Consider the following 15,647-nt stretch of genomic DNA (forward strand, 5'->3'; position numbering starts at 1 on the left):
CCATCATTTTCCTCCCTGCAACAGTTATCCTACCGTACAGCTCACAGCTACTATGTACCATGTACTACCTCTTATTAGCCCCTTAAAATGGACTCTAGAGTACAGCAGACCTGAGTCTGGAGCTCAGCTCTGTCACTAACTAGCTATTTGAAACTTAAGTATGTTATTTAGCCAGTCTAAATCTCAGCTTCCTATTCTGTAAGATACACATCCACAGATTTTCCTGTTCCTCTGCCAGTTTAGATAAAGATCATAATCATTATGCCATCAGCAGGGGAAATAGTTACTTACTTCTTTATCTAGTGTTCGAAACATCTGGTTGATCACACTTTCCAAAAAAAAGGTCATGGCTTCCCACTGAACAAATGAAGGTGAGAAGATGGAGCAGAGGCCACCTTCTCCAGTTCCAGCTGTAGGAAAACAGGAGACAATGGGGTCTTAGAGGCCACTTGGTAATTTCACAGTTGAAGGAAATCCATACCCTCTCTCAGTGGGAAAACAAAAGAACATGTGTGATGAAGACAGAGAGGCATTCCCATGCTGCTTCCACACCTAACCATGAGCTATCTGAATTCACTTCTGTCAGTCTTATCTGTAAAAACCCTTAGGAATATTCAATGAAAATTTGTACATAAGGCTCAAAAACAGTGCCTAGCCCATTGGAAATAACTTGGTAAACAATAATTACTTTCCTTCCTTCATAGTATCTTTTTAGGAATCAAATGATAAAGATATTTGAAACCATAAAGAATCCTCCAAATAAGGAACTGATGTAAGATACAAAATTCTGCTTCATATCCAACATGACCTTTGTAAGGATATGCTCAAAGAATGTGCCCCTTCCCAGTTCACAATACCACCAGAGCACATCACTCAAACAGGAAGGCAAAAAGAGTCACAGATTGCTTTTCTTACTTCCATATAATACTCCCGTTCACTAGATTCAAATTGGTGCAATGTATTTGTACCTCCATAAACTTTCAAGTTATTAGATGTAAGGGACCTTGAGAGTCAACTGTGAATATTCAAAACTTTGATGTTAAATAAATGCCACGAATGTCAAGTCAGTAATGTACTTGGAAACTACTAAAATGGAGCTTTTCTAAAGCAGTGATTTATACCAGTTATTTCACATTCTATTGCTTTATTCAACCTGTCACCCACAGCATGCATTAATAGGATAAAAAAACAGAAGATCTGGAATACATAGAAATTAACTGATTTGTGCACTTGGGCAGAATGGGAATAGTTTGATTTTATATAAAGTGGAATTTCCCAAAGGATCTGAGGTGGCTGAGTGATATGGGAAGTCCCCGTACTGCTGCTTCTTTGCTTGACTAAAAAATGATCCTAAGTTTACTGAGTGTACTCTGTACACTGAGAAATTGAGTGTACAGTTTACTACACAAGAACTTGGTTGGAATGCTTTAAAAACTTAGGCCTAGACATGTAATTTCTTAAGACGGTATCTGAAGTGATGAAATTAACAACAAATAATTGGTTGATTGTGTTAGAAGAGAAAACCCCAGCAAAACTAATAGAGACATGGCTTTACTCTAGTTTACCCTAATTTACAATTAGCTGTTAGGGGAGTGGGTGTAGCTCAGTGCTTTGAGCACCTGCTTCCCATGTATGAGGTCCTGGGTTCAATCCCGGTTCCTCCTTAAAAAAACAAAATGGGTGTTAAGTTATCTGCTTTCTTTTTAGGTGCAAAAAGAAAAGGCTCACTCCCCAGGATGTAATTAGCAGGGAACAAATCTATTTTTGAACAGTATTTCCTAAAAAGAGGTCTCAAAAGCCTTATTTCCTATATAAGTTTTGGCACAGTATTTCATCAAGGAAAAAAACTTACAATTCATGGATCCAGTATCAACAGAAGTTGACAGCTGATACTTTAGCCACTCCCCAGACATCTGGAAACTAGTCTTGGGATCTAAACGACATGCCAATCTCATCACTTCTCCTTGTTGGGCCCGGGAGGCTGCCAAAGGAAGAAAAGGAATCAATAATTGGCATACCATCGATGCTGAATGTTTACTTGTGTATCCATATGAGGGGGAAATGCTCAAAGAAACTTTCAGCAGATTTGCACTTCTGAAAAGTACATTCATATAAAAGTACATATAACTCTGTTGAACTGATCAACCCAGAAATTTTAAAAAATAAGTTGTCCCTGGAAGCTGCCTTACTAGCTAGACCAGCCATAAGTGGCAAACAACAATAGTTGCCAACTTCTGTTGGACTAAAAAGAAAATCAGATTGGTGGAAATGTAAAACCGTGTAGCTGCTTTGGAAAACAGTCTGGTTGTTCCTCAATATACTATAAACAGTTATGAAATGACTCAGCAATTTCACTCTTAGTTATATTCCCAAGAAAAGTGAAGATACACCCACACGAAAACTTGAACACGAATGTTCATAGTGATATTCATAATAGTCAAAAAGGGGAAACAACTCAAGTGTCCATCTATTGATAAATGGATAAAATGTGGGATAATCATACACTATTATTGGCAATAAAAAGGAATGAAAATATCAATGTATGCCACATGAATAAATACTGAAAAGATTATACAAAGCAAAAGAGGAAAGCCACAAAAAAGACCACATATTTAGAGTTTATTCACATAAAATGTCCAAAATAGGTAAATCTATAAAGACAAAAAGTAGGTTATTCCTCTTATCCCTAGCTGGAAAAGGAGGTTGAGAAGACTGAGGATGACTGCTAATGGGTGTACAACTTCTTTCTGGGACAATGAAAATGTTCTGAAATTGACTGTGGTAATAAACACACACACACACTCAAAAGAAAAAAATTGTGGTAATGATTGCATAACTCTTCAAAGATACTAAAAACCATTGAATTGTTCACTTTAAATGGGTGAATTGTATGTAAGTGAATTATATCTCAAGAAAGCTATTAAAAAAGGAGTACGAAGAAAAAAATCCTACTACAGAAAACCCTGGGTAGAATTAGGATATTAGTATATGATGGATTTTTCCTTTTTTTTTTTTTTTTTAAGATTTATTTATTTATTTCTCTCCCCCGCTCCAAGTTGTCTGCTCTGTGTCCATCCGCTGTGTGTTCCTCTGTGACTTATCAGCAGCACCAGGAATCTGTGTTTCCCCGTTGCATCATCTTGTTGCATCAGCTCTCTGTGTGTGCGGCGCCATTCTTGGGCAGGCTGCACCTTCTTTTCATGCTGGGCAGCTCTCCTTACGGGGCGCACTCCGGGGACACCCCTGCGCAGCACTGCACATGGGCCAGCTCCACCCGGTTCAAGGAGGCCCGGAGTTTGAACTGCAGACCTCCCATGTGGTAGGCGGATGTCCTATCCACTGGGCCAAGTCCACTTCCCACTTTTTTTTTTTTAATAAAAGAATTGCAAGTTAAGGTGGGATTTAATCTGAAGTATGAAAAATATTCAAGACTGCCAAGTACTGCTACTATCCCTGAACAGCAAAGTCCAATGTGTGTGTACTAGAGAATACCAAACTTGGATTGAGTGTAAACCCAGCACCCTTCAGAAATATGAAAGGTATAAGCAGGTTGGTGTCCAAATTTTGGGCTCTTTAATAAGAACCGTAAAGGCCACACATCATGATCATAATATTAGATGCTGTTCTGAGAGTTTTGGGAGAAAGAAATTCCAGGCCAATATCACTTACAGTTGAAGAAAGCATTGAAGTCTTCATCACTATCAAAATCAAATCGAGAATATTCACAGCTAGGGCTGTCTGTTTTAGAAGGAAAGCCCATCTGGAAAGAGATTGGGGTAGGGGATGAAAATAGACCTATCTAAGAGTTCTCAAGCCCCAGGAGCTCAAGTTGTTTTTTTTTAATTTAAGAGTTAACATAGGATATTTTATGATTAACAATTACTTCTGCTCTACTCAAAGCCCACAATTTGCTCTGAGCTCCAGTATGCCTGAGTTGATACCCTCTTAGTTGATACCCTCTTCCAGGTTTCTCAGAGGTCTGTGAGTATGAAGATGTCCCAAGACACAGAGCTAAAACAACATATAATAATTAAGAACGAGAACTATTTGCTTCATTAAATGTTGAACTCTGTGAATAAGCATGTGAAACTTTGTGTTTCATTCAGAAAGTTTGAAGACCATGGCAGGAATTAGAACATAGTATGCTTATGTGCTAGGTGAATTACTAGAGCAAATGACGGGGTCCCTTGAACGAGTACATTTTCTGACTTTATAAATCAAGATTAAGGACCTGTCAGTTTTAAGAACCTTAGCAAATCCATGAATAACTTTATTCTGAGATAGTGAGCAACTGCTTCCATTCTCACTCCCTTCTCATTCACCTTCCTCTCAATTTGACCTTCAGAAACTATCCCTAGACATTATCTCTTCTTGAAATCGTCCTGATTCAGCCCTCCTGTGTACTCTTCAAAGCATTCTGCTTTTAACTCCTGTATAGCAATTACCACACTGTATGGTCACTGTCCTTGTCCTATCACTTCTTGTTCCCAGCACTTAGCCCAACACTTGATATTTACGTGCTCCTAATAGGAAAGAGCAGGTATCATAAGCATATGGACTGCTTTCTTCCTGAGAAGAGAATATACCCAAAGAAAGGAGCTTAGTGACCAAGACAGGGCTGTCAATGATGCCACTCACAGTCCTATTATGTGTATTCATCTACATTCCTCATGTTTAGATTTCAATTACATACCTTCACCAAGTTAGTCATAGAAGCGCGAAGATATTTCGGTATTATTGCTAATAACAAAGGGTCACGGGATAGGATCTCATGCCTGAAGAGTGCTCCCCAAGTCATCTGAGTTGAAGAGCGTAGAAACTAAAAGAAAATAAAGAAAAGATTCAGAATTCAAGGATTTGGATTCTATACAAACAGGATTATTACCTAGCCCAGCAATTCTCTACTACATATTTTCATATAAGTAAATCTCTTCTACGTTTTGAAATTGCCCCTACTGCGATCTATCATTAATTACTGTTCACCATGGGCCACAGATTAATAAAACAAACTGTAGCTGAGGTACAATTCCTGGAGTGTGACCGGAACTCCATCACTTTTCTCTTACACAAGAAAGGATATTAAAATCTTGGTGATATTAGAAGGAAAATCTTGAGTTGGAAATTAATTTTATAACAATTCATTTAATCAGATTCTTACATTTAAAATGTCTTTAGTACCAAACTACCTAAGACATATCTCATGCCTGAATGAGCAGAATCAGAATGATGTTACCTGAGGGGAAAAGCTGCTGGGCTCAGCAAGAAGACTCAATAATTCTCTTCATGAAGTGACACCACAGTCACTTTGTAGGGCCTTAAGAATTACATTTTATACATAAGCTGCTAATACTTCAGGCCACAGTGCTTGATTTTGTTTCAGCTAAGGTTCTGAGAAGTTACCTGGATAAAGTTTACCTGACTTGGATGGGTTGTGAATGCAAGAAAAGATTCCAGGTATTTTCCAAAATTCACTGGTGTTTCTACATCAGAATCTACACCCTGTGGAGAAAAAGACCACTACATTAATGATGTTGAGGTGAGGAGGGTGGGGAAGGAATTAACAGATATCTAAAATCTTTAAAATCAGTTTTGAAAGGACTTTTTACTTCCCATTTTCCAAAGAAAGGCATCATTTCAAGGTCTAAAAAACGGGATATTCGTTTTTCAGACCTGGCTTATTCACATCTCTGTAACCCAACTTCTTAAATAACTACTTAGTGGTTTACATTCTATGTCTAAAACTCCATCTGCTCTAATCATTTAGGCAACCACAAAAAAGCATATCAAATCCAAATGACTATTACAATGTGCAATCTTTTAACTTGTAAAACTGAATATAAAATATTTCCCTAAAGTCAGGTTTTTCTAGATCACACTAAAGTTTCCTTTTATGATCCAGTAAGATATCCTTTAGATTGGGAAAAGGATTTAGTCAAATCCATAATGTTTCATGGTCAAATAGGACTAAAAAGTAAATGCAGGGGAATGTGTGTGTGGCTCAAACAATTGGGCTCCAGTCTACCATATACGAGGCCCAGGGTTCGATTCCTGGGGCCTCCTGGTGAAGGCAAGCTGGCCCATGCACTCTGTGCAGGCCTAGCAAGATGATGCAATGAAGAGACACAGAGAAGAGACAATAAGAAATGCAAAAGATCAGGGAGCTGAGGTGGCGTAAGAGATAGAGTGCTTCTCTCCTACTCTGGATGGTCCCAGGAGAAGACAAGAGAAGACAAGCAGACACAGAAGAACACACAGTGAATGGACATAGAAGGCAGACAGTGAGTGCAAACAATGGGGGTGGGGTGGAGGGAGCGATAAACAAATAAATCTTAAAAAAAAAAAAAAAGTAAATGCAGGGAAATGGATGTGGCTCCAGGAGCTGGGCACCTGCATACCATATGGGAGATCCCAGGTTCAGTTTCTGGTGCCTCCTAAAGAAGACGGGCAAGACAGTGAGCTGATGCAACAAAGAGACACAATGAGGAAACACAATGAGAGACACACCAAGTGGGAAGTGGAGGTGGCTCAAGCAATGGGCACCTCCCTCCCACTTGGGAAGTCCTGAGTTTGGTTCCTAGTGCCTCCATAATGAACAGACACAGAGAGCAGACAGCAAGCACAAACAATGATGCGGCGGGGGGGGGGGGGGGGCGATAGATAACTAAAATAAACCTTAAAATAAATTAATAAATGCAGACAGCACTAATGTCCACCAAAATTCACAAGAACAGCAATATAGCAATGGTGACTTTATGGAATAAAAGATGTGAATGCTTTCTGATGATATTAATAATTGGCTTATTAAAAGAAACATACATCATTCAAATCCTACTATTATTAAAATAACTTACTTATAAAATCATATAAAATAATCTGTAGGGCAATGCCCTCTCTGGCTAATAATCAATGGCATCTGCACCTCCTTTTCAGACTTTCTAAATGCTCTCCAAATGGCACTGATGCACCCTAGAAAGGAAGTGCTGGGGAGGGGTGAAGGGGAGAGAAATAAAAAAAAAAAAAAAAAAAAAATCTTTAAAAAAAAAGGAAGTACTCACCAGCAGTGCACACAGCTGATTGCCCAAGGCACACAACACCTGACAGAGTCTCTTCAAGAAGACATAGTGTTTTTCTACCAACCCTCCTCCATCTGCAGTCCTTAAGATGAAAGAAAAGTATGATTAACTACACATCAAGAGAACCAATAAGATTCCCAATAAATGGAGGTATGTGTGGTCTGTGCCTCAACATTCAAATTTCAGTTGATTATTAAAGTTAAAAAAAACAAAAACAACCCAAAACATGCTAAAAGATTGGTGAGTAATACAGTTCAATATAATCTCATTCCTCAAGAGACTCTCTAGCTTTGGGCATTCATACAGTCTTTGGGTATCTGGGGATGATAACGGAGACTTTATACAAAATGATGCGAAATAATGCATATACTCATATACACAGCTGCACAAAAGAACATCAGCTGATCCCCAGGGAGGACTTCAGGACATCTGTGGGGGAGTATGAAATAATCCCTTATGCCATCAACACGACAAAAAGTCACTTAGTTCAGGTCTACACTCTCCTATCAGCTATCTTATTTTATTTATTTCTCTCCCTTTCCCTGACCCCACTTCCCCAGTTGTCTGCTCTCTGTGTCCATTTGCTGTATGTTCTTCTGTGTCTGCTTATATTTTTGTCAGTGGCACCCGGAATCTGTGTCTTTTTGTTGCGTCATCTTGCTGTGTCAGCTCTCCGTGTGTGCGGCACCACTCCTGGGCAGGCTGCACTTTTTTCGCACTGGGCGGCTCTCCTTACGGGGCGCACTCCTTGTGCGTGGGGGTCCCCTACGCGGGGGACACCCCTGCATGGCACGGTACTCCTTGTGCGCATTAGCACTGTGCATGGGCCAGCTCATCACGGGTCAGGAGGCCCTGGGTTTGAACCTTGGACCTCCCATGTGGTAGGCAGACGCCCTATCTGTTGGGCCAAATTGCTTCCCTTATCAGCTATTTTAGAATCCAAATAGCTCCGTTAAATTAAAAATAAAGAAATAAAATAAAAAATATATATAACCTAGTGGTGGTGAAACTGGACCTGAAATTATGAAATTGTGCAGGACTATTCACACTAATAAGGATAATGTTAAGTGTAAACAGCAGTCGCATTCATAAAAAGGGTGGGCCTTGGAGTAAGCAAGACCTATGCTCTAGTGAGGCTGAAGGGCAGTATGGTGTTATAGTTTGCAGTGCAGACTCTGGAGTCTGACTGTCTGGGTGTGACTCATGGCTCCACTCATCATGGGTGTGGTACAGTACCAGCAGCACAAATGGAGATAGGACACCTCAATGTGAATGTCATGGTTTCCAGAGAGCTAAGAAACTGGCTGTGAAATCAGTTAAAAACAGTGGCTACCAAAAAGACAAGTTATCTATTTAATCAACAAACTCATTAAAAACAGAGCGGCAGTTTCCACACGAAAGAAAGCTATCACAAATGCTATATTAAAATGGATGGTAAAAGATTTTAACACATAATACATGTGTTTCTCATTTGTCCTTGGGACAAAAAGCAAGAGAAAGGTATTAAAAAGAGGTGTTGCAGCAGCTTCAACTATTTGCAATACACAGTTCTATCTGACTGCCTGGTAACACACATCAGGAAATGCTTTAATATTTTCCAGAGCAATTAGAAAGAAATAAGCATAAGCCATTATTTGAGACATGGAATGTATTCACAGGTTTTATGTAGATATTTCTTAGTTTGCTCCCTGATGCTTCCAAGAGCCTCAGCTCTCCAGGTACTGATTACTTTGAGGAGGAGAGAAGGAAATTCTACATACATGGTAGGCCTTGGTACAGCCTCTGGTCCAACAGAGAGCATTCTCTGGCCTGGTCACCAAGGCTACTTAGGAGACCCAGGATTATCAGAAAAAGAGAGGATCCAGGTTGTCTGGGGAGAATTGTGAAAGTGGGTGGGACCTGTGGGCCACAACTTATTCCTAGCATAAGGTCTTCAAGAAGGTGCAACAGTCCTTTAAGGTGGTCAATTACTGGAGAACTAAACAGCCAGCATTTAGGAAGGACTCTCAGATGTATCCAAATAAAAAGACAAAGAGATTAGATGTATCCAAATAAAAAGACAAAGAGATTAGAAAAAGACATAGAAAAGTAAAAATACTCACTGTGCAGCAGAGAGTATATAATGCATGGCAACATCTCCAAATAAGACCATCAAGGGCTTCCGGTCTTCCAATTTGCCCTATATCCAATTTTAGGGACAGGGCATACAAACTATATTATTAAAAGCCTTGAAGGACTGACATCTTTTATACGTAACCAAACATACTGACTTCATAATTTCTTATCTACCCCAGGGCTGACTGAATACTGGCTAAAAAATCAACCCTTTTAAAACCAAACCTTGATAATATGAATATTTTTAACACATATGGTTGAGTAACATGCTGATATGGTGGTAAAGTAAATTATATTCAGAGGTAATATTCCTATGGAAAAATGTCATACTCCCATTTGTTGTCCAAGAAAGATTTAATGCCAGTAGCTACCATCTAAGATTCTTCGACATAGCAAATGTGAATTTTAAATTTAATATCACTTTTATCTCTTTTCTTAAGTATGAAGTGCTAAGATTCATGGCTACTTTAAGAAAACATGGAACTATTGTTTGACTCCATTTATATAAAATTAAATATAAATAAATTTAAAGATGGAATTAGATTAGCAGATATGTATGGCAGGGGATGGATAGAGGGATTGAAAAGTAATGGCTAAGGGGTGGGTTTTTTTTTTTTCCTTTTTTGGAGTAACGCAAATGCTCTAATATTGAGTGTGGTGATGAATGGATAACTTTGTGATTATACAAAACTCACTGAATGTATACTTTGGATGGAATGTATGGTATATGAATATACAATAAAACTGCTAAAAAATAAAATAATAATAAAAGCACCACGTAGCCCAACAAATATTTGTATACTCTGTCAACGGGTACCTAGAATACTGGCAAAATTATCGTCCAGGAAGGGACTGGGGGCAGACACTAAGTTAGCCTCTAAGTAAAAAAAACATCAAAGCTTTTAAGCGCCTTAATGTCTTTTTGCCAGAACATGCAATTAAACACACACACACACCCCAGAGACTCTGAGGACAGAAGTCACGTCATGACGCACTAACTTACTTTTCTGCTGACTGCAATGAGAAGGCACTCGGCTGCTCCTAACTGAAGTTCCTGTTCATTCAAAAGCAGACACAACATCTCCAGGAGTTTACAATTTTCAGCAGTAATATGACTCATGGATACCCAGTCAATGTAGCCTGCAAGAGTATTCAGTGCTGCGATGCCTACTCGACAGTTTGCTTGGGCCTGTGTGAGAAGAAAACAGTTTCTGATGATTAAATCCTCATTAACAGACAAGGAAGTCATGCTATATATGAGCTCCTTTTATTCTCTAAATCTAAAAAGAGAATGATTAAATATACATACACACATATAATAACCAAATATAAAAGCAAAAAAACCCCCAAAACAGATATATATATATAAAACAAAAAACTATAGATATATATACTCAAATATACTGTGATAGAAGATGCAAAGGTTTCCTTCTGATATTATGATATACCATCACTTCTTGAACAATGGCATTCTTAGTATCCATCAATAAGGCCATAATGGCATATGTGGCCCTTAAATCTCTTTCAAGAAATCTCAAATACTATAATTTTACCTCCTTTCTACTATAGCTTAGTGATCAACCAAGGCCAAGGTCACCTTCCATAGATATGGTATGTATCCCATATCTGAAATCCTCCAGTCTCCTCCCAACTCCACACGGTCCTCTTACCTTTGACTCCTGAGAAGTATCTGTCTTCTGAAAGAAAAGACATATAAGAAACCACTGTTTTTAATGAACAAAAGGCTATGTAATACCTTTCCATTGCCAAAATCAAGGCCATTGAATAATGATTCTTAAACTATGGATACAACTATTAATATTAGAAAAGAATACAATTTTACTAAGAACATGTAAATGATATCCATCCCCCCAAGGAAGACAGGTTATTTTAATCTAATAGTAATCTAATAAATCTAATGAAATCTAATAAATTAATACTAAAAGAGTTTATACAAACTTATCAGAAAATTAAAATCCACAAAGACAGTCTCAAAGCACATAGCTTACAAAGAAATACAACTAGGTGAACAATGAATAAAAGCTCAACACTGCTAGTGATGAAAGAAAATATTACCTTTTCCTTCATATCAAAATAAGAAATCACTGTCAAAGATGTGTTAGATGATATAATGGAAAAAAGCAAGAAACAAACATATGCAACAATTTATAAGCATCCAGGCATAAGTATAGGAAAACCATGCACATAAAAGTACTAAAATTTGTTTTATAGCTCCTTTTCTCAACTTTTAAAAGTATTTTTTTTTAAATAAAATATATGTATGAAACAGAAAACTACAAATGTTCAAGAGGACGTGGAGAACAATGAACACTTATCCATTGTTGGTGGGAATGTAGAACGGCACAGCCACTGTGGAGGACTGTTTGGCAGCTCCTGAGGAAGTTGAGTATAGATTTGCCACATGAGCTGGCAATATCGCCACTAGGTATATAATGAGAAGAACTGGGAGAAGTGATACAAACAGATGTCTGTACCAATGTTCAGAGTGGTGTTATTCACGATTGCCAAAAGATGGAAACAACCCAGGTGTCCATCAACCAATGAATGGGTATACACACATGATGGAATATTATGCAACTGTAAGAAGAAATGAAGTTGTAAAGCACATGACAGCATGGATGAACCTGGAAGACATTATGCTGAGTGAAGCAAGCTAGTCACAAAAGGACAAATACTGTAATAATTGTGCTACTATGAATTAAATATATTGTGTAAATTCATGGACTTAATAACTAGAATATAGTCCATTAGAAAATAGAATGGGGTTAGAGAATTGAAAGTTGAGGCTTAACCTGTGCAGAATTGGTATAAAGGTTGTTTGTAAATCTTTGGAAATGAACAGAAATGATGAAAGTTCATGGTAGTGTTTGTAACTAGCAGGGCTAATAAATGGGGATGGGGAAGCAGACTTGGCCCAATGGATAGGGCGTCCGCCTACCACACGGGAGGTCTGCGGTTCACATCCCGGGCCTCCTTGACCTGTGTGGAGCTGGCCCATGTGCAGTGGAAAGGCGCACAAGGAGTGCCCTGCCACGCAGGGATGTCCCCCGCGTAGGGGAGCCCCATGTGCAAGGAGTGCGCCCCGTAAGGAGAGCCGCCCAGCGCGAAAGAAAGTGCAGCCTGCCCAAGAATGGCGCTGCCCACACGGAGAGCTGACACAACAAGATGACGCAACAAAAAGAAATATATTCCCGGTGCTGCTGATAAGGATAGAAGTGGTCACAGAAGAACACAGAGTGAATGGACAGAGAGCAGACAACTGGGGGGAGGGGGGTGGAGAGGAGAGAAATAAACAAAAAATAAATCTTAAGGGAAAAAAAAGGGTATGACAGTAGTTGAAAGGTAAAGTTTAAGGTCATGTATATTACTAGAAGGAAAGCTAAAAAATGTACAGCATAGTGAAACCTTATGTGAAATATGAATATGGATAATATAGCACATATAAGGTCGTGTTTCTTTAAAACTGAACAAATGTACGTTCATATCAGGCAAAAATAGAACCAAAGCAAAATATGGATAGTAGTGTATAATAATATAGTAATAATCTTCCACTAAGGGGAAAAAAAAGGAAATATAGTAAGTAAAAAAAAATAGACAAAGGGTACTGCATATTCATTGACTCCAACTATACAAAATATAAATACAAATAAATTAGAAGGATGGAAACAGAATTGTAGTTATGTACTGCAGGGGAAGCACAAAGAGATTGAGAGGTGATTATTAAGGGGTAGCACTTTTTTGTTTATTATTATTATTGGAATAATGAAAATGCTCTAACAATGACTAAAGTGATGAAAGCACAACTATGTGATTCTACCAAATACCAATGATTGTATATTCTGGATGGATTGTATGCTTAAATAATTTAAAAAATAATAATAGAAAAGTGTGCTGAACTAGACACACTAGTTCTTTGCTAAAAGAACATTTTACCTTAAAATAAAAAACCCCACTCATATTGGGAAGCAGAATTTTCTCAGTATGGGGTATGCCTTACCACTTGCTGGTACTTGTTTACATTATCCTGAAGTGTGTTAAGTAGAAAACTGAAGATCCTTTCCATGTTCTGTGTTAATGTTTGCTGGATATCCCTTCTTCTTTGAGGGGGAAGTGTCTGAAAGGTCACGACATCTTCTGCCAGTCGCAAAAGGATGAACATTACTAATTCTGTCTGTGTTTCCTAAACCAACAGAAATAAGTTAAATTAAACTAAAACATCTTTTTCATTATAGGCATATTATGCTATTTTCTATTGACAAAAAAATAAAGTGGTATAAGAAAAAAATCTAAAGATCCAAAGAAAGTATACCAAATTGATATAGCTGTATTTCATACCCCTTGTTTATAAAGAGCGTCCAATTCTATTAACATGTCAGACCAATGCTGTGGCCACTCTCGTTTGATCATTTCTACTACAATTCGAGACAGAACATCTTTAATATGGTTCTCCTCTTCTAAAATGTTCAATGTTCCCTGAAAAAAAAACAAGAAATATTAAAAGGGCTACAAGATTGAATTCCAGGAAAAAGAGTTATAGAAACAAAACTCACCAGCAGGCCTACTTTTTAAACTACACAGAACAAACCTGTTCTCCATGTCTGAGTAACTTGTCCTGCATTTGCACTAATCATTCTTCCCACCTAAAGCTTAAGTGAGGGTTGCATCAGCTAATATAATGGCTGTCACACACAGCAAAGATGACATCCTAATTCTCCTTTGTAAATTGAAGGTACATTGATTCACTTTTTACAAGGGCCAATGTAGAAGAATACAGAGACAAAGAAATAAGGACTATGTTGAGGTTGATAACATGGGAAGTGTGTGGAGTTGCAACTGTTATTTAACAAATCTTTCTAGTATAGAAAGACATAGAAAGATTATTACTGGGTCTCTCCTCTAAAGTTTGATGAAGTTGAGACTAATGAATTAAATATTCTATCATGTCTCCCCAGAACTAACAAAAGAGAAGTCTTAGCTAAGTTAAATTAATAATTTAGAAGGGAGTTCTTTTTTCCTCTATAAAAGACATTATACTGGGAATAAAGGGTAGAGATTCCATCTCTCACACTTTATATTAAAAAAAAAAAAGCTGTGAATTTTATACATGTTTAAAGTCACATTCTTACTCCTAAAACAAATTAATTCTGCATCTTTTTATTCCTAGTATCATACAGTAGTTCAGTTTGGAATAAAAGGAAACAAATAGCAAAGTAGACAATGTTTACTTGATTTCAGATCTAAGAATCTATTCATTTGCTGAAAATATTTAATCTCTTCCACTCTGTATTTTAAAAATAGACGTCAACACATAAAGCATTAATAAACCTAGTAAAAGAAGTATGGTGTATTATGATTTCTTGTGATGTTGTTTCTTTTTACCTTGAAGATAATATTTAACATTAATTATACAAAACATGCTGACCTACATAGAATCAGTGAATTTTTATACAAATGCTACATTGAAGAAGTCATACTTTGTCTAAAATACCTTGGAAACAAGTCTGCCAACCAACCATTCCTTACATTTGCAATCAGCTCCATGACACTGTTCTTCAGATAGACCTTCTCCAATCGAGACATGCTGTTCCACCGAAACCTGGCCACCAAAAATGCATAAAAGCAAAAGAGCCACATTAAAAGTGTTCTCTTCAGGAGACTAGCTTTGAGTCCTATGTTATATTACACTGGCAATTTCAGTAAGAAATTATGCTTTTGATTTTGTACCCTTCAAAGAATGGACAAAAGCAGTCCACATTTAAACAAAATGCTGATAAAAAGAAAAATTCTTGGGAAAGGGTTTTATATATGCAGGGCTCCATTGGTTGGAGTCCGCACAGAATTTATGCACAAATCAGCTTTTCATCATAATTTTATTGATAGATGGAAAAAAAAAATACATCTGGGACAACTGCAAATGAAGATGCTTTTCAGAAAATACGATCTCAATACAATTAACTACCTAATTTATAATTCCAGAAAAACTGTGGCTTAGTCTTAAAAGCTTATTCTTCTGATAAGCGTTGGAGGTAGAAGACTCAAGTTAGAAGGGGTTTTCAGTTATTTTCATATGAGCTTGTTTAGAATACGACATTCTGAGAAAGTACTTTAAAAAAAATTTAAAGGTAAATCAGATTTTATATACATATTGTATTACAGTAAAAAGGTATTGAGGTTTGCTGGCATATAGTAAGAGCTCAGTAAATGCTGTTGAATGATTAGCTGCTGTCAGCTAATATTTGTTGAATGCTTACTATGCACCAGGCACTTTGCATGGATGTAAATACTGAAGAACAGAAAGATTAAGTCCTGAAAGAGAGAGCTCCCGTGAGGTGCTGGTAACCTCTTGAGAATCATTCTCGTCTTCTTGGGGATTGTTTTTTTGTAATTCACCTAAAAAGCATCTCTATGAGCTATCTAAGAAATAAAGTTAGCTTTCAC

At 37.6% G+C, this 15,647-nt stretch overlaps 1 protein-coding gene across 2 annotated transcripts in view; it reads right to left on the reverse strand.

Annotated features, from left to right (window-relative positions):
* The window catches only part of XPO5 (exportin 5), a 51,774-nt gene that overhangs the window by 34,229 nt on the left and 1,898 nt on the right, over nt 1-15,647 (reverse strand). The window contains exons 3-14 of one of the 2 annotated variants that reach the window (XM_058306783.2): nt 14,733-14,805; nt 13,545-13,682; nt 13,207-13,389; nt 10,859-10,885; nt 10,192-10,377; nt 9,176-9,252; nt 7,056-7,155; nt 5,416-5,499; nt 4,694-4,819; nt 3,670-3,760; nt 1,853-1,981; nt 292-410 (exon numbers count right to left, since the gene is read on the reverse strand). In XM_058306783.2, the coding sequence (XP_058162766.1) occupies nt 292-410; nt 1,853-1,981; nt 3,670-3,760; nt 4,694-4,819; nt 5,416-5,499; nt 7,056-7,155; nt 9,176-9,252; nt 10,192-10,377; nt 10,859-10,885; nt 13,207-13,389; nt 13,545-13,682; nt 14,733-14,805 (1,333 nt within the window). Of the gene's footprint in view, nt 1-291; nt 411-1,852; nt 1,982-3,669; nt 3,761-4,693; nt 4,820-5,415; nt 5,500-7,055; nt 7,156-9,175; nt 9,253-10,191; nt 10,378-10,858; nt 10,886-13,206; nt 13,390-13,544; nt 13,683-14,697; nt 14,806-15,647 lie in introns of both variants that reach the window. The other variant, XM_071218470.1, reaches the window with a different exon arrangement.

This window comes from Dasypus novemcinctus, chromosome 11 (genome assembly GCF_030445035.2).
Source record: "Dasypus novemcinctus isolate mDasNov1 chromosome 11, mDasNov1.1.hap2, whole genome shotgun sequence".
NCBI lineage: Eukaryota > Metazoa > Chordata > Mammalia > Cingulata > Dasypodidae > Dasypus > Dasypus novemcinctus.